This window comes from Mixophyes fleayi, chromosome 1 (genome assembly GCF_038048845.1).
Source record: "Mixophyes fleayi isolate aMixFle1 chromosome 1, aMixFle1.hap1, whole genome shotgun sequence".
Classification (NCBI taxonomy): Eukaryota; Metazoa; Chordata; class Amphibia; order Anura; family Limnodynastidae; genus Mixophyes; species Mixophyes fleayi.
This window is the reverse complement of record NC_134402.1, coordinates 221,887,925-221,911,805: the sequence shown is the minus strand read 5'-3', so window position 1 is coordinate 221,911,805 and position 23,881 is coordinate 221,887,925. Positions and strand designations below refer to the sequence as shown.

Genomic DNA, 23,881 nt, shown 5'->3' with positions numbered 1-23,881 from the left:
GTACATATGCAGGCAAATTGTGATGTATACTGAAGAGGATTTTTAAAAAGTTTCAATGCTAGCATCCAATAAAAAATTACAAAAAACACAAAGATGATATAATCTCAGTACCGGTTTTCATAGTAACTACTACACGTTCAATTTTCTGGATAGAATCAACGGCAAAACAAATGGTAATGCAAAATAAAGTAATTAGATGGTATCCATAGTTCAAACAAGCCAATGTGGTTCCTAAACTAGGCTTGTAGTGATAGTCCAATCTCAATCATCCAGTTACAGAGTGTGGAGTAAATGTCAGTAGTTTCCAAATATAGTTTCTGCATGTACTGCAACTTGTTATCCTAGTTCCTTCTTTCACATGATGCTCCTCATGTCATTAATATGTGACATGTGAGACAGGGTAGTGTAATATTGCTTAAAACATTTAATACATAACTTCAGAATTAAAAACACTTAAAATTTTGCAGTGTGCACATTCATATAAAGGTTTCTTTCTCTGACAATCCCACCGGATTCACGTCTAGTTCTTATGTGCAGATGAGCGGTTCACAAATGCCGATCAGCTGCGAGTCAGACTTCTGACAAGGAATCCCAGCTCAATCATACTGACATTAACTCCACACACTCTATAACTGGGAGGCCATCCAACGCATTTAGTCTGTGACTTCATCAGGGGCTATCACTGATGAAGGCACTGACAAAACGCCTTAGCTGCCTTTTACTCTTTTAATAGGTTGATATTGTACTTCCCAGTTTTGAATGGATGGACTCTTTGTGAAATCTTGGCGACATCATTACCAGCCAGGACCTTCAGCCAGACTTGCGAGATTATGAACTTGATTTTGTGTCATGAACTTCTGCTAACTGTGAATTTTACGACTTACAGTCCCTTCTATTATTCCAGTGTTTGCAAATTTAGATAACATCTGTTTTAGATACATGTTGTTTTAAATATTTATGTATTTTTATGTTTTTGTTATCCGGTTTAATAAATTGACATTTGTTTGCAATGATTTACTTTTATAATACCTTTTAATTGATATTTTTATTTTGACCTATAGTGCTGTTTTTCTTTGCTTTTTTCTAACCCTGGCACCTCCTTGCTATCTTCAACTCACTTCTCTGCCCTCTTGCACCACCTCCTGCTTCCTCCTTCATAGCCCATGATTCTACCATCTACTTCAAAGACAAAATCTATACCATTCAAGAAGATATTTCTTTATACCAGATCCTACACACACAACTCATCTTACATTTACCCAATTTAAACAACTTGGGTATATTATGTACAACTGCATATCTCACTTTTTCTCCTCTCATTCCCTTCTCGGCTCTCGCCCCCAACATTCCACTGAGACTGCCCTCACAAAAGTAAATCAAAGATCTACATACAACAAAGTCACTTCTCAACACTCATCATCCTGGACATCTCTGCTGCTTTTGACACGGTTCATCACCCTCTTTTCCCACACACCTTTCCCTCCATTCACGTTTGTGACACAGTTCTTTCCTGGTTTGCTTACTACCTGCTGCTTCAGTATCTCTACCTCTGGCACATCCTCACCTCCACTCCCACTATCTGTTGGGGTTTCACAAGGCTCTGTTCTTGACCTTCTAATTTTCTCACTGTACAGCTTTTCTCTGGGTGAATGAATTTGTTAATTCAGCCTCCAGTACCACATCTACATAGATAAACACCCAAATCGACTTCTCCTACCATCTATCCTTCTGTACTATACTAGCTTGTAAAACCAAAAGAATCTCTGCATGAATGTTTGAACACTATCTAAAGCTCAACATGTCCAAAAAAGATCTTATGACCTTCCCTTATCCCAGAGTAACCACTAAAATATCCCTCACTGTCAATAACACCACAATTTCCTCAGTCTGAAAATTCCGCTGGCCTGGGTGTCACTAAGCAATCTGTTTATTGCTCACATCCAGTCTCTCTCCTTCTTGTTGGCTCCACCTGCGAAATATTGCTAGAATATGTTCTTTTCTTACCCAAAATGCAAATAAAACATATATAACATATATAATATTAACCATTCTCTCATCATCTTCCACCTTGACTACTGTAACATCCTCCCCTTACCCATCTATCCCCGCTTCAACCTGTCTTACATGTAGCAAGATTAACCTTCCTCTCTTGCTACCAACATCAATCACACCACTCTGCAAATCCCTCCGTGGCTTCCAGAATACAATTGAAATTGGTGACCCTCTCTTACAACCCCCTCAACATCTCCCCTTCATACATCTCAAATCTAATCTCAGTATATTCTCCCTCACTCCTCTGATCCACTTCTCTACTTGTCTCCAATAAACAGCTCTGACTCTGAACCTACCAGACTTGTCCCACATATGAAATTCCCTACCACACCTGATAAGTTTCTCTCACAAGCTTTAAACGATCTCTGAAAATCCATCTTTTTATTAAAGCTTACCATATTCCCAACCTATACTACACATACTGATACACCCTCCCAATCTCCACTTTGAGCTAAACTCACTCCTCTTGTCTCAGCTGTGACCTTTTCCCATAGGATAAGCTCTCTCATAAGCAGGGCCATCCCTACTCTTTTGTTTTATGTAGACAAAATAAATGTAGACCTTGTATGTCCCTGTTTTCCGTATATCATCATCATCATCATCATCATTTATTTATATAGCGCCACTAATTCCGCAGCGCTGTACAGAGAACTCATTCACATCAGTCCCTGCCCCATTGGAGCTTACAGTCTAAATTCCTTAATATAGACACACTCACACAAAGACAGACAGAGAGGGAGACACTAGGGTCAATTTTTGATTGCAGCCAATTAACCTACCAGTATGTTTTTGGAGTGTGGGAGGAAACCGGAGCACCCGGAGGAAACCCACGCAAACACAGGGAGAACATACAAACTCCACACAGATAAGGCCATGGTTGGGAATCGAACTCATGACCCCAGTGCTGTGAGGCAGACGTGCTAACCACTAGGCCACTGTGCTGCCCTCCATATCCTGTTTTCCTCACTGTCCAGTGCTATGGACCTCCTTACAAATCAACGACGACAATAATAATAATAATAATAATAATAATAATAATAATAATAATAGATTCACCAAAACATTCAAATATAATTCAATATTAAAAATAATTTATCAAAATATCAAGAACATATAAAGATTAGAGAGCTCTAATCTTTATATGTTCTTGATGTTTTTATATTTTATATGTTTTGATATTTTTTTTTTTCAACAAGTGTATAGTTGAAGTTTAAAGAGTTTTGAGTTGCAATCATATGTAAGTTGGGGCCCTGGTTCCTTCCTCCCCACCTCCCTGCACCAGGGCCCAAAGCTCGCTAGTTCCACCTCCGATTAGGCACATTTCTTTGGGGTGGGGGAGAGGGCACTCTACAAACATGGACTTCAATTCTTTCAAATTACAGTCATTTTATTAAAAGTATAATTGTTTTTCAGGACAAACTATTTTAGAATATAATACACGATCATGATCCGTAAGTCTAATAAGCACATTTCCATTGCAGATTAAGAAGTTGATTGTCTTGGATCCAAAGAAAAGACTAACCGTGTCTCAGGCTCTGCAGCACCCTTGGGTGACAGGCAGAGCTGCTAAAATTTCCCATATGGATCGAACCCAAAAGAAACTACAGGAATTCAATGCTAAGCGCAAGCTTAAAGTGAGGTTTATCAACCTAAGTAGATTATTGTCTTCATCACTGTAAATGATATTACTATGTAAAGATAGATCGTGGGAGAGGATTCAAATACACTCTACGTGTTGAGTAGACATGAGTACCATAATCTACTACTAGACAACAATGACCACACAATCTTTTGCAGTAAAGCTATGGTGGCACCACAATTAGGCAGGTCTTTCTCTGAAATAGGTAAGAAACATGTTTTCAAACCATAAATTAAAATATCTGAACATGACAAATAAAATACAAGAAAGCACATTATTTGCCATGATCAACTGTTCTTTTGTGCATTGGGCCACTCTATAAGACAGCTCAACATAAGGGTTACTCACACTGGTCATATATAAGTTTGAAGATTTAGGTTCCTACTGGGAAAAGACATTTTATTATGCACTAATCATAACACATATAAAGTGCCCATAGAATGTGACTTTTACATAATATTTGTATATTTATCAAGTGTTTACTTTGTTTAAAGAAGACGTCTATTGCAAAAACATGTTTCCCCTGTCGTCCTACCCCTAACCCAGGATTACTATGGTTTACCTCCTTGGGACCATCAGTGTTACAGAAATACATCATACATAGGGACACATTTATCAACACTCGCAAAATATGAAAAATAGTTTTCAATCCTTATCGCATTGATAAGGATTGGACTATTTCTTATATTTATTAAAAAAGCAACACAGGAACAGCAGTTCCGAAAAACTGCTGTTCATGTGAAGTGGAAAACATACTTACCACTGCCTCTTCGTTCCCGAAGCAGCATGCAATGAACGGTGCTCCTCTTCTGACTCCAGTGCGCACGCGCCGAGGGAAACCCTCGGGCATGCGCACATATATCTTTGCTCTCTCTCTCTGCAAATATAGTTGCAGAGAGCGAGCGGTGAGTGACAGGGAGGGATCATGTGATCCCTCCACACATGCGCTGTCCAGCTCTGCTCTTCAGAGCAGAGCTGACAGCACTGAAACTTTTCAATTATGATAGTGTACGGCTGGCGTACATTAACATGATTGAAAAGTTAATTTAATTTATTGTTAAATAGCGTTACTGAGCACTCCCCATACACTGTTATGGGGAGTGCTCAGTAAAACGATAAAGAGATGCAAAGCAGCAGATATCTATGATATATGCTGAGATGCTACAATCGGAAATACCAATTTAGTGTTTAATCCCCAAAAACAACAGTTCTCTGGGATTTTACAGGGGGTAAACATTTGATAAATAGGCCCCATAGTCTGCCACAATTTTTCACTCTCCATGCACTGCTATCTAAATAACTTAAAAAGGTACTGGAACTTGGTTACGGAAGACAAACACATTGACACACCAGAGGTATAATGCAAAACTAACTACGCTATAGATTCATTTATTAGGGTAACAGGAAAAATGTAGGATGGGGAACTAAGACATGAGGTAGAGCGTTAACTAACACTGGAAAAGGAGCAGTAGAGGGGTAGAGGTGGGGGAAACAGGGGAGGTGGACAGAGGAGTCTCTCTGTTTTCAAAGCATTCCCAAAATCAAGGTTTAAACCAAGGTCTATGAAGTAGTGAGGCCACACAATGAACAAGACATAACTTCCATGCAAAAAGGTATTTGCTCGCATAGTTGTTAAAAATGGATGTGAATCAGGGTATCAGGCCCAGGGGAAATAACAGATTGCTATTGAATGCACATGTAATGCAGCTAGAATTTACAAACTCAATGTGGTTTATAAGTTTTATTGTTTTTTTTTTTGTTTGTTTTTTTAAGTTTGTGTGTAGTCATGCAATAAAATCCATAGTGCAAATGTCAGTGTAGATATAGCTTCAGTTTGTTGACAGTACCAGTAACTAATGTTTTGTGTAGATTAGAGGTAGATGTAAGGCATACATAATGACTACTTGGAGGTCTTTATAAAATATTATAATTATATATGTATAATTGTTCCATAAAGGAAACATCAGAGAATTTTCTGACAAAAATTAGTTGATAATTTTGCGAGCCATATTCTGGTTGAAAGGAAAGAGTGGATACGCATTGTGCCAGGTGGGACATAACTTCAGGTTGGGTGTTCCTAGCCTGGCTTTCTTGCAAATATTCTATATATTTTTGCAAAGCATGTTACAGGTAGTAGTAGCTGGTAGGTCACACAACAAAACGATAGTGAAAAGGGCCCTGCTGGCATTGGTAAATTAAGACAATCAATGAGTCCAGGTGATTCCCTCGTTCTATATGTTTTCATACCTGTTCACACACTAAAACATATAATCCTAATATATCCACTCAAGACCAATTTTAGGTTTACATTTTCATTAGAACATACAAGATCACCTAAGGTTTGTTAAAATAAACAGTAAGCATATGTAGATAGCAAAACCGCATAACAATATTGCACCATGAGCCAACCCCTCACCCTAAGTTGATTTCATCTACTGTAAAGATCATACTAGCATCACAAAGTTTGAATGGATAAGGTTTGGGCCCCATAACCCTTGTTATATTCTGAATTGTGATGGCGAGGGTCTACATTTAGAGGCTGTCAAAATGATTTTATTTCTGTGTTATGTTCCATAGGCAGCTATGAAAGCTGTTGTAGCTTCAAGTCGCTTAGGAAGTCACAATCATCCAGAGAACTCAAGAGGTGTGCAAAAGTCGGAAAATGTCCAAAGATGTGATATTTTAGAAGCGGAGGCTGGATGTTCCTATTTACATTAAGACCAGCAAAGTATCTTGGAGGGACCCTCACGTGAACCAGGAGAATCCATTGAGCTCACAAGCGACATATATTGAAACAGGCAGCTAACGTCATAATTGTTTCTGGCAAATAAGTCACCCTACATCTTTTGTAAAGCATTTTTTTTATTTTGGGGTGTAGGATTAATTTTGACAGACCCTAACAGAAAGATAGAAAACTTCTTTATTGACCAAAACCAAGTGCAGATCTTGTATAGAAGTTTTTGGGTTGTTATTTTTTTTTTTTTTTAAAGATCTGCTTGCGCTAGTAAAGTACAAACTGAAAACTTTTGAATAAAAGCATAAAAAAGCTAATGCCCAGCCATGAGTCACATCTTAGCTGAAAAGAAAATGTGGACTGTTCTCTAGTTATACCACAGGTCTTCCACAGTGGTGTATAAGTCCAAGTCCTGTATTTAGAATAGTCATAGAAAATAATAGATAATCATAAAAAAAAAGTCTGCACGTCAATAAAATCAGTCAACTATCAGCAACATATTTTTACAAAATGAAGTACTCTCAGCACAGAAAAATAGTTTTGTCTCTTGTTGATGGTCCTTGCCTGTCATGTGAAGGTTTGTCAACATGTACTCTGTAGTACTAGCAGTGGTAAAAGGAAAAGTGTCCCTAAGGGTTCCGTGTAACAATCCTGAATGTTATTTAACAGAATTATCTCTCCATAACTGCATCTTTGTCCTTCCTTATCTCTGTAGTAAAATCTCCCTTTATTCATTTTCGTCTAAGTCTATTCTTTTATGTGCGTTTGCACCAAACTGTATGTATACTAAGGATGATTTCTTTGTACTAAAGAGAGGCAACAAATATGTTTTATCCTTGTGCATTTTATGCACAATAAAAAGTCTTAATTTTGCATCTGCCCAATGGCACTGAACACTTCTAAGATTATAATGTTCAAAGCAAAAACATCCTGGGAGAATTAGTTCTTTTTAAACTGACAGTGCATTTGCTTTTAAAGCATCAGATAGGGATTTGTTGAATGTTTGTTAATTTCTGTTTTAACCATTTAACCCATTGCAGTGTGATAAGGGCTTTGTGTTTAAACTACTAGAATGTAGCAGAATGCTTCTCCCATCAAAATTGCTAAAAATAAAAATAAACAGTTCCAGAAGAAATAGCAAGCAAGATAAATATATATAGATTCTTATTTACTACTGAATATAACATATTATATTCATGGTGAAAAACTATTAAAAGTAGTAATGTGCTTTATCCCATTCGTTGTATATATGCCTTACACATTAAAGCACCTGAAAATGATAAACATATACTAAAATTCAATACATTAGCTATTCGTGCCTTTGAAACCTATGCAACAAACCAGATGCATGCAGCCAAAGGCTTTATTGCTGGGATAATGCAGATAAAATCACATAAATTGCATTGCATTATTAGATAGTTAGGGGCACATTTATCAATGTTCGTCAAAAATGAAAAATAGTTATCAATCCTTATCGCATGGATAAGGATTGAACTATTTCTCAAATATATTAAAAACGAAACACAGAAACAGCAGTTCCGATAAACTATTTCTGTGATACAAAAAAAAAAAATTACACTTACCCTGCCTCTTCGGAACGCGATGTCTACGGATCTCCTCCAGGTCCTCTTCATTTTTCATTACACTGCAATTGCGCATGTGCAGTTCGAAGAGCTGCACATGCGCAAAAAAAATCACTGCTCTGTCTCTGAAACTATAGTTGCAGAGAGCGGTGAGTGTGATCCTCCACACATGCGCTGTCCAGCTCTGCTCTTAGAGCCGACAGCACTGAAATCCTTCAATTATGATAATGTACGCCAGCTATATCAAGACAAGTTACCGAAAAAAAGTTTTTTTCGGAACTTGTTAGATTGCGGTTGGGAGCAGTCACCATACTGTAGAATGGTGACTGCTCCCAAAAACGAGAAGTAATGCAAATCTATCTGCTGCGATGCACCCTTCTTAAATATGCAGGACATACTCTGGGACCTGGATTTCACGGTAAGTACATGATAGTGCACTATCACTATTTCTTAAATATGCCCCTTAGATTGATCTCATTTGTGGGTGGAGTTTGCACAGAGCATATTTTCTTCCACTTTCAGGGTTTTAAATGTTGGGAAGTAGGGTTACAGATGTATGGGCAAAAACAGATTGTATGCACATGTAATGCAGCTAGAATTTACAAACTCAATGTGGTTTATAAGTTTTGTTGTTTTTTTTTGTTTGTTTTTTTAAGTTTGTGTGTAGTCATGCAATAAAATCCATAGTGCAAATGTCAGTGTAGATATAGCTTCAGTTTGTTGACAGTACCAGTAACTAATGTTTTGTGTAGATTAGAGGTAGCTGTAAGGCATACATCATGACTACTTGGAGGTATTTATAAAATATTATAATATATATATATATATATATATATATATATATATATATATATATATATATTATACACACATAGTAATTCGAGATTAGTTAATCTGTAAACAGGAAAATAAGAAGGAATACAGGTGATAACGAATGTACCTCAATCAAACCCACAATTTTGTGTAACACCGCAGATTGTAGATGATGATTCCCAAAAGGGGTTAAGGCAATTAAACCGGTTATTACAAATAAACAAAACCACCTCGACAGTAGAATAACTTGTTAAATCAGCGCAATACATTGTGGTAAATAAAGATGGGGTAATGTACAACTGGAAACAGAAAGAAATGTTTTGAAACAAGTCCTCATGTACATGTGGTGAGATGCAGCGAGCTCTGGCTGGGACAGATACACACGATAGGAGGAAGCACTCGGCATACCAGCTGCCTTATCTCTAGTCGGCTCGCCCAGTGTACGCCTGCAGAGCACCGGATACCGGAGAGGTGGGTTTTCCTCCGCCGCCATGCTCTGTCCTCACATTGGTCACCTCGATGGGCGGAATGAGCGGCCACATCCACTCCCCGCTGGCGCTCAGGAGTCGGGTTACTCGGGAAGCGGTTTAGCCCGAATAGGCAGTTCTGTGCCTGTCACTCACCAGTTGGAGCGCAACCGCCAACCCTGAGCGATCAGTGACTTACCGCCGGCCTGTGGAGGTATGGTGAGTGTCTGTGGGCGGGCCCCGCCGTGGTGGTCTGTCTGCTGCCTGTACTCCCTGCGTGATGTATCACCAGTCCTGTGTGAGCTGTGTGTTCCCTCCATGGTTTGTGTGATGTTCTCAGGGCAAGTGTTACTTTCTCTAAACATAAACTTGCTACAAGTGATACCTCCCAGTTTATGCCATGTATATTAAGTAACAACGCTCACTTAAGTTGGCTAGAATGTAAATATTATTGCTATGTGTGTCAGCCACTGAGCAGCTGCGGTTTACATGAGTTGAAGGTATTGCAATTCATACGTTTTGAGATTAAATGGCTCACTAGACGTGTCTTGCAAACTTTCACATGGGTCAGGTACAGTTTGTTTATGTAGAGTTTAGCAAACCAACTATTAGCTTCTTTTGCATTAAGTCCACCTTAATAATGGTTTTTGTGGTAGCACTTACTCTCTAAACTGTCCCTGATACTTTGGCACTGTCTGAATCTTGTTGCTGGGTTACATTTAGTTTGGTGTATTTGTTATACTTGTGGGGGAGGGGGGAATTCATTTCAGCCCGAAATGCCGCATATTTATGTCATTTAAGAATTTTTCTGCTGTTTTTCTGCACAACTCTATGAGACGTGAAGGAAAATGAGCAGGGATTTCATTTGGAGAATCCAGGCGATGTGTCTCCAAGGACTGTTCTGGAGACTTTTTGTGCTGAATTGAATCTCCCTATTGGAAAAATGTTTAGAAAGAAATGTTATGTTTGTTACCAAAGTCAGATGTCACATTTTATTGGTAAATATACAGTTTTTATTTAATCCATATATTTAGAGATAACATTTTTTTAATGGCTCTAACTCCAGTTAGTCAGGGCAAAATAAATTTAACTAGTGAATCTGTGCTCATGTGCTTAAACCTATTTATCTTTAGGCACCCAAGGATTGAGTTGATAATTCTTGGATTATAGAATCAGTGACTGTTCTGCTGCTATCCAAAACAAAACTACATGAAGGTGAATAATGGAATTTCCAAAGTACATCTTCTGCAAGTGGGAGAGTCGATTTTGGCCAGCAAAGGTGAGTAGCAGAGCCCTTATGTGTCTGTCTAGATTAGTGATGATAATTATTATGCTAGTGAGGTACTTCTGTGGTGCCTAATCATAACTCCTACACCCTTTGGTAACAATTCACAGTACTGTAACTATGGGAAGCAATAGGGTTCATGCAAACACATGTTCAGCCTACAGTAACCCATCACTTGAGCTTTGTTCCGTTCAGCTTATCGAACAGAATACAGCTCAGTGGACATTAAATGCTTAAAATAGTATGCATGCAGCTTGCATTTTTTTCCCCTCTATGCTCTATCAAGCATTCGACCTGTGTTGCCTCTAGTGTCCATATGAATGACCCTTATGATCACCATAGGGATGCATGATTCTGTTACAGCAGTTCAAGTGCGGTGGCAACCTGCAAATAAAAATTTTGTACAACTTGTGATGAGCTTATTCTTCCACCCTGTTCCTTCATACTTTATGGGGTTTCAATGTATTGACAGCAACTAGTTGTCATTGACTACTCCTACTGGAGCCACATGGCCAAGTCAGCTGGCTACTCACTACCTGTGAGTGCCAACACAGCATGGACAGGTGTTTTACAGGAGCAAGCAGGATCTTATTATTAATATTTATTTAGTATTGGCTGTTATAAGAAAAACTAATAATAAACACAAGCAGACCATGCCAGTATTACCAGGAGCTATTTTTTTTTCTTTAGTGTGTTACATTGTTTTTTGTTTATTTATTTTTTTAGTGTACATAGTGATCTGTTTCTGTTTTTAAATATACTTTTTATTTGTTTAGTGTGATAAAAAGAAAAATTGTTGTTAAATGTGTTGCCATACATCTTCATAAAAAATACAAGCCTTAGTAAATGTGCAATTCTAAAGAGATTTCTAATAATTAAACATTTGGGGGTAACTTAACCATTTAAATTCATTAAAATAATAGATGTCCTCTGTAGAAAGTGTTTAAATTTAAAGTCTGTCTTTTGTACCCGCCAAGAAGTTCTACAATGCATTATGAATTGAGGGGATCCCAGGAAGGATATTATGTAAAAAACAGGCACTAAGGTCACTGTAGACACTCATGATCTCACCTCAGGTTCATATGCCTTCTTGTGGATGAGGTACCCTAGATATGAACTATCCTAGAATCTAAAATGTTTTCTATCTCATAATTATGTTGACTGTTCACCAGAGTAGGGAGTGATGAAAAAGAAACAATTTGTACTTTCAAGCTTCGATAGAGATATTTGAAAAAAATATTAGGAATTACAGATGTGAAGGGTAATTCAGGATGACATGTATTGGAATTTATTACTTCTTATTGATAATTTGTATGGACCAATAGATTTGGGACCTAACTTAAGTGAGAGGAGGCAAAGTTAAAGTTTTTAACGGGCAACCAAACTTTGTCGCCCATTTTAAATGTGAGTTCTGGGCTCCAATGTATATCCACAAACTATTTTTGTTTTAAATAGGTATGGGTAAACTTGGCCTTATAGCTGTTTCCAAATTTAATGTGCTCAACTGTTGAACTGACCTCTGGTGCTTTAGAGGTGAGAGAGGAAAATGTGCAAAATGTAAGATATTTGCCATACATATGCGAAAAATAGGGACATTTCATTAGGAAATTGGTGTGAATTTCTTATGAGCAAATTGTACTATATATTTTAACCTGATCGAATTCATTAGATTTTTATTATCTTACATTTGTTTTCAAAATATTAAATGGTCTGGCCATTGCTTTCAGGACGGTAAAAAAAACAAAAAAAAACTGGCAAGTTAATTTCTAATAATTTGCAGAATGGGCATCATAATGTAGAAATAATTCAGAACCCTCTGTCAGACGTTATTGTTGGTAGGGATTCCATAACACGTGATTTACAACTATAATGGCTTATTTTGTTGGGAAGATGTTAAGTGGGGCAAAAATATACAGTAAGACATTTTACAACCGTGAATCTTTTGGATTAAAGTAAATCATCAATGAAATCCATGTTGTTCTTTATGTATAGGCAAAGAATTGAAACAGATCAAATGGACCAAAGTGAGAAGGATTTGGGGTATTTTTCTGGTACACACCTCACAAGCCTCAGCCTCTAATATATCTTCTAGAGTATTGAAATTTATCCACACCAGAAATGTTCTTTCTGTAATTACTTACTGCAAGTAATATGTCCCAATCTATATTTTAATGGGGTGCTCTCCCACCCTATTAGAATATAGATTGGGGCATATATTTTTTATTATTTTATACAGTTCATTTATTTTTTATATAATACAAGGATATGCCTAGTGAAACATAAGGATAACATTTTTAAATAATCACAAAATTGGGGAAATATGTGAAATAGATTAAAATGGGGTGGGGGGAGATGGTCGCAGACCATTTCCCGTCTGCACTCCAGCACAGACGGGAAACCCGCAATAAATAGAAAATGCATGTAGTGCTCACTGTGTACAAATTACAAACAAATGTGGTGCTAATATGGTAATGTTCCACTCGCCTATAATTAGGTGAAAGTGCAGTGATGAATACTCATTTCCACCCTTTATATATCTTTTGAAAGAATCCCCCACAGAGGTTGACTTATTAGGATCAACATAACGCATAAGAAATAGTGTCTGAAATCTTTTATTGCCTATAAGTAATAAAACAACACAGTGCAGTATCATCTAGTTAAGCATTCAAATAGTGCATATCTGAGCTCTTTGTGTGCTTCAAACCTGTATGAATCAAATTCAATGCTGTTTTTATATCCAACATATTTGAGTCTGCAATTCTCCATTTGCATTTTTGACTAGTTGATGCTGCACTCTGTATTTAATTGAATATGCCAGTTAGAAGGTGGAAAAATATTTATTTTAACTGTAATTCTCTACAGACCTTGCTAATCAATACTTTTTTTAAAAAAATATAGAAAATCCCTGCTTCAGGAGGATATGAAAGGGGCAATAAAACTACATTTAAGATTGTCCTATATACAACAATCAGTCACAACTAGAGATGAGCGGGCTCGGATATCTGAAATCCGAGCCCACCCGAACGTTGCCGATCCGAGCCGGATCCGAGACAGATCCGGTATTCCCGCCAATTGCAAAACTGAAACCGAGGCTCTGAGTCATAATCCCGCTGTCGGATCTCGCGATACTCGTATTCTATAAATTCCCCGCTAGCCGCCGCCATCTTCACTCGGGCATTGATAAGGGTAGAGGGAGGTTGTGTTAGGTGGTCCTCTGTCCTGCTATATCTCGTGCTGTGCTGGGGAAATAACAGCACAGCACGAAAAATTTTAAAAAAAGTTATAAAAAAATAAATAAAAAAATATCCCAAAACAATCCTGCAGTATTAGTCCATTGGTACTGCAATATTACAAAGTTCACTGATTCTGCAGAATAGACTGGGAATTAGTGGAAATGATTGTTATTGAATGTCATTGAGGTTAATAATAGCGTAGGAGTGAAAATAAACCAAAAAAACTTGATTTTAACACTTTTTATGTTTTTTTCAAAATAAATCCGAATCCAAAACCTTAAATCCGAACCAAAACCTTTCGTCAGGTGTTTTGCGAAACAAATCCAAACCCAAAACCTCAAGCAAATCCGAATCCAAAACACAAAACACGAGACACCAAAAGTGGCCGATGCACATCCCTAGTCACAACATTAAAACCACCTGCCTAATATTGTGTAGATCCTCCTTGTGCCGCCAAAACAACTCTGACCTGTCGATGCATAGACTCCAGAAGACCTTTGAAGGTGTCCTGTGGTGTCTGGTACTAAGACCTTAGCAGCAGATCCTTTAAGTCCTGTAAGTTGCAAGGTGCGGCTTCCATGGCTCGGATTTGTTTTCCAGCACATCCCACAGATGCTCGATCGGTTTGAGATCAGGAGAGTTGGAAAGCCAAGTCAACACCATGAACTCTGTTATGTTCCTCTATCCATTCCTGAACAATTTTTGCAGTGTGGCAGGGCGCGTTACCCTGCTGACCAAAGCCAATGCTATCAGGGAATACTATTGCCATGAACGGGTGTACTTGGTCTGTAACAGTGTTTAGGTAGGTGGTACATGTCAAAGTAATATCTATACAATTGCCAGATTTCCCAGCAGAACACTGCCCAGAGCATCACACTTCCTCTGCTGGCTTGCCTTCTTTCCATAGTGCATCCTGGTGCCATCTCTTTCCTAGGTAAATGATGCACACGTATCTGGCCATCCACATGATGTAAAAGAAAATGTAATTCATCAGACCAGCAACCTTCTTCCATTGCTCCATGGTTCAATTCTGAAGCTCACGTGCCCATAGTAGGCGCTTTCGGCGGTGGACAGAGGTCAGCATGGGCACTATGACCAATCTGTGACTGTGCGGCCTCATACGCAGCAAGCTTGGATGCATTGTGTTCTGACCGCTTTATATCATAGACATCAAAAAGATACAGTTGATAGTAGATATCAGCTGAATAAAGTAGTATGCAAAGCAACTCCTGTCTTAGGAAATTATCACTATAAAATCAACTTTATTAGTAATTATTGTTAAAAAACTTCGCTAAATACCCAAATGTCATATAGATTGGCGAATTTAAAATATAGAAGTGAAAAGATTGAAATGAGGCGTTTAGAGAATTAAAAATGACCCATAGGGAGAAACGGTTATCCTTATTAAGTATTAGGTTCGTATTAAAATTTAATACGTGAGAACTGTTGTATTCTCTATTCACATTCTTTATTTGTTTAAGGACCCCTGATGATTGACATCTTGTGTCTAATCACAATGATGGTTCATAACAAATGTAGCTGCCCTTGTGATTATCAAAGGGTTGTTATTAGCCCCATATGGATTGGGTGCTGTTATGTATATAGTATGGAACACTCTCATATGTTCTAGAGATATCCCATATTCTGCGGGAGGAGTTTATATAGATTGGTAGTGATAAGGTTGATGTTATTATTTCATTAGGGCATAAGATCCCCCAAAAATAAGTTGATAAATCTAAACAGTTACTCCACACATAACATAGCCGTTTATTATTAACCTCATGTGTGTAAAGATGTAATCATGTGCATCTATATGGTATATTCCTGTGCTTATTTTGCATCCTTTATCCAGGAAAAATAATTAAATCAGGCTTGTTAAGAAATTAGTAGTAGTAGATACTTTGTGTAATTGTTGTTTCACATGGACACTGTGTGTTGACCAGAGATGCCTATATATTTGGTATAGGGATGTCCACAAATAAAGGCAATCTCTCTATAAGATAGCCCAGCTGTGAGATCTCCACACATTAGTAATAGTAGTAGTGGTAGATACTTTCAATACCCGTTATCTCACATGGGCATTGTGTGCTAGTAAAAGGTGCCTGTGAATATAATTAATGTAAAAATATCCACAAATGAGGGCAGTTTCTCTATATAGTAGCCCAACTGTGAGATCCCCACACATGTGGGATAATCTTAATTGCCCGCTATGGCTATCCAAGTAGTCCGAAATGTACGACTACCCCAATCTATAATGGACCTCCAAATGAATTCCCACTTACAACCAGAGGCCAAACGCTATAATAGTTTGAGAATATGAACCTTATTAGTAAAGCACAATCGCTAAGAGGTCCCGCTAACTGGCTCCCTATTTCTGGGTCTGTGACGTCATGCGTCACGTTACCCGACGTGCGTTTCGGCTTACTCATGGGGAATTACTCGTCTAGGATAGGACTGGAACTTTTATGTTCCAGACGGCCAATGGTATTGCTTTATCAATGATTGACATCTGTAGTGGCCATTCATATGGACGCAGACCTTAATATTTACAGAAAGATAGCTACATTGTCCTAATAAGATATGAATCTGTATTTGGAACATGGGTTTGTGGTTCTAAAGAAAATATATGCGTGTAATTGCCGATGTATGTATAATTGGGTGTAAGTTGTATACAAATCCAATATATGTCAACATATACATTAGATTAATTTTAGTGAAAAAAAGGGGAATTAAATAATGATCAATAGACATGAGAAAAAAGTTGAGAACTTATATATATAAAATATAATATAGTGCAAAAATTATGATTAAAGAAAAGAAAAAGGAAGGGGAGTAAGACGCTGTGATAATAATCAAACCTTAACTAAGTGATTGAAATAGTGAGGGAGGGGGATATACCCTAAGTCTCTGATAACAGAGATAAAGTGACAAGTGCAAATGAATGTGATGCCTGGTGATAAGGTGAGTATGAATTAATGAAAATTAATTGTTATTAATCAATACACTCTTTAATATATATTATTTTATATTTGCTTTTTTTTTTTTTTATATTCACATACCATATATTCTTTTAAGTTATAGTCTTCAATCTTTTACATATTTTTAAAGTTATTTTATTAGAAAGAGTTCTTATTAATCTTATCATTATCCTTATTCTTAGTTATTGATTTATAACCATGTTTGAGGATCATTATTAATGTATCACATGTAAAGTAAATAAAGCGTGTTGAACTTCTAAAAAAGTGGAAAATAGATAATAAAAAGGAAAAGTTATTTTGTAAGTGTCTTTATTCATTCCAAAATGACCATGAGAATTTTATATTGAATATATCAAATATACACTGTAAAAGTGAGAAGATCCCAGATATTCTAATGGTCTAAAACGTGTACATGTGATAAATATTACATGTGTATGACATATATTGAAAAATATGTATAGTTCAATATACCCATTCGTTCTGACAGAACAATCAACGTAAGATCATAAAGACAATTACACTCATATCTTACAAATCCATACATTAACTGTATGGCCAAAGACTTGTGGATACAAGATAGAAGCTATGATTCAAAATGGTTAAAATCCAATATGTTATCGTTATAAATCAATGTATGTACGCACCACTTGAGTACATTTTTAAGTGTTATTATTAAAACCATAAAGTTTTTATAAAATGCTATAATAATTGATATTTTCACTTAAACCGTATGGTATCAGGGAGTGGAGTAGGAAGATCCACCTGCTTTCTTTTTGAAGCAATATTTTCATGATGTCACCTCCCCTTATTCCCATGGAGATTTTCTCTATCCCAAAAGCACTTAATTCATCCAATTTTCCTCCATGTGTTTGTAAAAAATGGCGTGCTACAGAGTTAAGTGGTTTCAAACATTGTTTATCCATGGGAGCATTCCTAATGTTCCCTACGTGTTCTAAAATCCGTTGTTTCAGAGGTCGACTTGTCATACCTACGTAGATTTTATTGCAGGTACATTTCAATACATAAATAACTCCTTTTGTGTTACAATTAATAAAGCTATTAATTGTGTGTTTTTGTCCATATCTCATGTATTTCAATAGTTGTAACCATTACAGAGCATGCCTTACATGATCCACACTTGTGTGAGCCTCTCACCGTCAGCATTTGTTTTCTTGGATTAAATTGACTTTGTATAAGTCTATCCCCTAAGTTGGGTGCTCGTCTCCAACTAAAATTGACTTTCTCATCCAATACTTTAGACAATTTATCATCTGACATAAGTATAGGCCAATGTCGTTGTACAATAGTTTTAATCTGTTTCCATTGCGGACAAAAATCTCCAACAAAACGAATTTTGTTGTCTGGTTCTGATTTTTTCTTGGGATAGATCAGGTTTACTCGATCTGTAAATCTGGTTATATTAATAGCTTTTTTAATGGACCTCTTACTGTACCCTCGTTGTATCAACCTGGTACTTGGTTCCTCTGAACGTTTTTGGTAGTCCTCTGGATTTGAACAATTGCGTTTTAATCGGAGGAATTCACATTTCGGTATGTTTTTTACAACGGATGGAAAGTGTGAACTATCATTATGAAGAACGCTGTTAGTTGCAGTTTTCTTCCTGTAGAGATCTGTTTCTATTTGACCGTCCTCTGATTTTTTGATAGTAATATCCAAAAAGTTAATTTGATTTCTATCCATCTCATAAGTCAGCCTAAGGTTATTTTCATTAGTGTTAAGGATCTGAATAAAATTCCCAAATAGTTCTTTTTCTCCCTGCCATAGAATGAGGATATCATCTATATAGCGCATCCATACCATTACGTTATCTGTGTAATTACCCTTTTTTTCACTAAAATTAATCCAATGTATATGTTGACATATTGGATTTGTATACAACTTACCCCTAATTATACATACATCGGCAATTACACGCATATATTTTCTTTAGAACCACAAACCCATGTTCCAAATGCAGATTCATATCTTATTAGGACAATGTAGCTATCTTTCTGTAAATATTAAGGTCTGCGTCCATATGAATGGCCACTACAGATGTCAATCATTGATAAAGCAATACCATTGGCCGTCTGGAACATAAAAGTTCCAGTCCTATCCTAGACGAGTAATTCCCCATGAGTAAGCCAAAACGCACGTCGGGTAACGTGACGCATGACGTCACAGACCCAGAAATAGGGAGCCAGTTAGCGGTACCTCTTAGCGATTGTGCTTTACAAATAAGGTTCATATTCTCACACTATTATAGCGTTTAGCCTCTGGTTGTAAGCGGGAATTCATTTGAAGGTCCATTATAGATTGGGGTAGTCGTACATTTCGGACTACTTGGATAGCCATAGCGGGCAATTTAGATTATCCCACATGTGTGGGGATCTCACAGTTGGGCTACTATATAGAGAAACTGCCCTCATTTGTGGATATTTTTACATTAATTATATTCACAGGCACCTTTTACTAGCACACAATGCCCATGTGAGATAACGGGTATTGAAAGTATCTACCACTACTACTATTACTAATGTGTGGAGATCTCACAGCTGGGCTATCTTATAGAGCGATTGCCTTTATTTGTGGACATCCCTATACCAAATATATAGGCATCTCTGGTCTACACACAGTGTCCATGTGAAACAACAATTACACAAAGTATCTACTACTACTAATTTCTTAACAAGCCTGATTTAATTCTTTTTCCTGGATAAAGGATGCAAAATAAGCACAGGAATATACCATATAGATGCACATGATTACATCTTTACACACATGAGGTTAATAATAAACGGCTATGTTATTATGTGTGGAGTAACTGTTTAGATTTATCAACTTATTTTTGGGGGATCTTATGCCCTAATGAAATAATAACATCAACCTTATCACTACAAATCTATATAAACTCCTCCTGCAGAATATGGGACATCTCTAGAACATATGAGAGTGTTCCATACTATATACGTATATACATAACAGCACCCAATCCATATGGGGCTAATAACAACCCTTTGATAACCACAAGGGCAGCTACATTTGTTATGAACCATCATTGTGATTAGACACAAGATGTCAATCATCAGGGGTCCTTAAACAAATAAAGAATGTGAATAGAGAATACAACAGTTCTCACGTATTAAATTTTAATACGAACCTAATACTTAATAAGGATAACCGTTTCTCCCTATGAGTCATTTTTAATTCTCTAAACGCCTCATTTCAATCTTTTCACTTCTATATTTTAAATTCGCCAATCTATATGACATTTGGGTATTTAGCGAAGTTTTTTAACAATAATTACTAATAAAGTTGATTTTATAGTGATAATTTCCTAAGACAGGAGTGCCTTGCATACTACTTTATTCAGCTGATATCTACTATCAACTGTATCTTTTTGATGTCTAGATTCATCTAGTTACGAGAGCACCCCCTCATATTATGTGTCATATTTAATCACATATGATTGAGGTTTGTCTTTACCTTTGAGCGGATTGGTCTACCCCCACTTTCCTCCCTTTATATCATAGCCAGCATTAACTTTTTCAGCTATTTGTGCTAACGGTAACTGTTTTGTGGGATTGGATCAGGCGAGCTAGTTTTCACTTCCCAGGCACATCAATGAGTCTAAGGCGCCCAATGACCCTGTCGCTGGTTCACTTGTCCTTCCTTGAACCACTTTTGGTAGGTACTAAACACTGCATACTGGCAGCACCCCACAAGACCTGCTGTTTTGGAGATGCTCTGACCCATTCATCTGGACATCACAATTTGACCCTTGTCAAAGTCGCTCAGATCCTTATGCTTGTCCATATTTCCTGCTTCCAACACATCAGCTTCAAGAGATGACTCTTCACTTGCTACCTAATATATCCTACCCCTTGACAGGTGCCATTATAGAAAAATAATCAATGTTACTCACTTCATTTGTCAATGGTTTTAATGTTGTGGCCGATCAGTGTATATTTTTGCATAGTCTTGCTTTCAGGTTAGGGCAAAGCATAAACCTTTCCTCTTGAGGGCATGGTATAGGGTAATGAATCATTATTGCATTGGGTATATGACAGGGGTGGCCAGAAAATGTTCCGCTATCTATAATTGTACGTAATCAAGGCATGCAGCATACATCTGAACTAATTGCTATGCAGCATATTATCCAGCTGTATATGGTTAACTAGCAGCTCTATTTTGTGCGTTTATTGTTTGTACACCTATCAGTCACAACATTAAAACCACTGACAAGTGAAGTGAATAACTTCACTATCGGTGTACTTCTAATTTACAGTACCTAAAAAATGAAATATTGTTCTAAAGCTTATATTCAATTACATGCCTATTTGCCAAAAAAGTTATTAATCTTTACCCAACTGATTTCCTGTTTACAAAAGAAGTCAACTGTGTGTTGTAGCAAGTGCATATTAATGAATACATGGTTGGTATAGGTATGTATACTTGGGTTCAATTCTTTCATTACCCAGACCCCCACAGCCCAAGGGGATTGGAAGAGCCCTGGCACTTTTTGCTGCAGAGGTGGCTCTGGGGTTTTAATCCCTTGTGGCCTTTGTCATAATGGTTATGGGGTCAGTTTTACACAAATTGTATTTGAACAAATAAATCTTTATTACAAAAATTGCAATAATAAAAGAAAAATACAACCCTTCTGTTTTTGATTCAAGTTAATCCAGCGCAGCTAGTTTTTTTTTGGTTTTGTTTTTTTTTTTTTTTTACCAATCAACCACGAAAAGCCTTACAGAAAATGAGAAATGTTTCAGACCAAAACTATACACAGCGTAGTACAGCTGTAAAGTATTTTTTTCCTATCTGTTGAGAACTATGTTCAAAAATTATGTTTTCCATTATGTTCCTATTTTGTATGTTAAAATGTTTTTGGGTTTTTTTTAAATAAAGACTACTGTCCAGTGTCACAGTGTAAACTGTAGGTATTGCTCAATTTTTATCTTGTCTACTTCCTTTTGTTCTCACTGAGCCGTATTCTAGAGTAAAAATGTTTTACAGCAGATCTGAAATTTTATTCAAATGGATATGCAGATTTAGGAAAGCGTTTTTTTGGGTTTTTTTTATAACATTAAATTTTAGCTATAATATTCATTCTAGATTAGGGGATTTGTATAAGTGTTTAGCAGGTTTGAGAGGTTTTTGGTTTTAGTATAAGTATGTGGCCACATAGAAAATAATGATTAGATTGTATTTTGTAATATTCTACATTGTAAATGTTTTTAGTAGATGTTCTATAAATAAATACATTTAGTTAATTGGTTCAAGTTATTTGTGAGGTTTTTTTTCTTTTCTTTTCTTTATATTTTACCTTCATTATTTAATATTCGTTAATGTCTGATTACTAGCGCTATTTTCTTGTTTTCCATTGTTTATTTTTTTGTTTTTTTTCTGTAGTATTCAATTTGGGAGGTTGGTATTCTCCCCATAACAGCTGTTGTAATCAGACAGGGATTTGCCATCCAAGCGTCTTATTAAAATGTTTTGTATATACTGCTTTTCCTATCTATTGAGAACTATGCTTGGAAATTCTGTAAATTGTTTTCCTTTATGTTCCTATTTTGTATGTTAAAGTATAAAATGGATTTTTAAAATAAAGATTAGTGCTAAGTGGCATTGTGTAAACTGTAGGTTTTGCTGCACTTTATTCTTGTCTGCTTCCTTTTGTTCTCACTGAGCTGTAAATTGAAAGACTAAAAGTAGTTTTTGTTATGAAGTTGATGATTGTGTCATTAAATTACAAATCAATACATTAAGTGAGATAAAGAACAGATATAGGAATGTAACATAATATTTTCTTTCATATGATTCAGGTTTTGTCAAAACCAAAGCGCCTATCTAGGAACAGCAAGTTGATGGTAGAGATATTTACCGTGAATGAACAGTTAAGTATATAACCCAGTTAAATAAAATTAATATATTGTACCAAGCCCATTTCTCCATTACAGCAGCAGCAGACAATCACTTCAAAGTGCTGTTTCAGTATATTAGTGAAGGGGATTTCCACCCAAGTATTTTATTATAGTGTCATTTACAAGTCATTCTTCTGTCTTCTGTTTAAGCCTATTCAGTCAATTTCTTAACATATAATTCAATCAGAAGGTATATGTTTACACCATTGCTGAAATGAGTATTGAATACATGACGATACTACCTATGTGATGTTCTAATAAATGCTGTGTTCATAAAAAGGGTGCTGGTTTCCTGGAGTTTTCTGGGATGGAACGGTTTACAATTTTAATACCTGGCATCTGTTACTTATATGTGTTGTGAGAGTATGTATGTATTGTAAGAATTACCAAAGAGTGACTCCTTACTCTTCTTAACCAGTTGCTATTTTATTTTGTCCCAATAACACTGTAACATAATCATCAAATGTTCCACGTCGTGCACCTGTGAGTAAAATCCTTCCTTAAAGTAACAGCAGAATCCTTAACCCTGTCTGTATCTTACTCTGGGGGACAGGTCCTGTTCTGGTTATCAGACTGTGGTAAATTACCCCCTTTTCCACATACTTTTCCCCTTAGCTTTGCCATACTTGGTGAAGCTGATTCATTTCCTGGCAAAAATTTCCTTTTTGCCAACTCTCCCTCTTCTGGCTTCTTTCCTCACCAAATCCGGAGAATCGGCCACCCTGAGGAGCATGTCTCTTCATGACAGTGCATCAACATTATTATGCAGAGTCCCAAGCCTATGTTCCACCTTAAAGCTGAAAGGTTGTAATGCCAGGAACCAACATATGGCCATGGCATTCACATTCTTATTGGTGTGTATCGATTGTAGCGGAGCGTGGTCTGTAACCAGGGTGAACTCTCTACCAAGTAGGTGGTATCAGAAAGGCTCCAATGTCCACTTAATGGCCAAACACTCCTGTTTTAATGTAGCACCCTTCTTTTCCCTCGGGAGCAGTTTACGGCTGAGGAAAATAACCAGTCTCCTCATTCTTCAACCTCTGGGACAATCCTGCCCCAAGACATGTCCGGGAAGCATCTGTCTGAAGAAAGAACGTCTCCCTGAACTAGGTGCTTGTAGCATCACAAGGCTTCTTTCAAATCTTCCCAGGCAACCTCTATATATTT

General features: G+C 36.9%; 2 protein-coding genes across 6 annotated transcripts in view; both read left to right on the top strand.

The window, feature by feature from the left end:
* Positions 1-7,159, top strand: part of LOC142150492 (calcium/calmodulin-dependent protein kinase type IV-like) — a 65,901-nt gene extending 58,742 nt beyond the window's left edge. The window contains exons 11-12 of the mRNA XM_075205692.1: positions 3,534-3,686; positions 6,269-7,159. Of these exons, the coding sequence (XP_075061793.1) occupies positions 3,534-3,686; positions 6,269-6,409 (294 nt within the window). The 3' untranslated portion in view covers positions 6,410-7,159. The remainder of the gene's footprint in view (positions 1-3,533; positions 3,687-6,268) is intronic.
* A 2,044-nt stretch (positions 7,160-9,203) lies between these two features.
* PWWP3A (PWWP domain containing 3A, DNA repair factor) overlaps positions 9,204-23,881 on the top strand; it is a 44,008-nt gene continuing 29,330 nt past the window's right edge. Inside the window, exons 1-3 of one of the 5 annotated variants that reach the window (XM_075205665.1) lie at positions 9,204-9,502; positions 10,422-10,567; positions 22,616-22,686. In XM_075205665.1, coding sequence (XP_075061766.1) covers positions 10,511-10,567; positions 22,616-22,686 — 128 coding nt within the window. In that variant the 5' untranslated portion in view covers positions 9,204-9,502; positions 10,422-10,510. Of the gene's footprint in view, positions 9,508-9,541; positions 9,630-10,421; positions 10,568-22,615; positions 22,687-23,881 lie in introns of those variants that run through there. The other 4 variants (XM_075205650.1, XM_075205681.1, XM_075205673.1 and 1 more) reach the window with 4 other exon arrangements.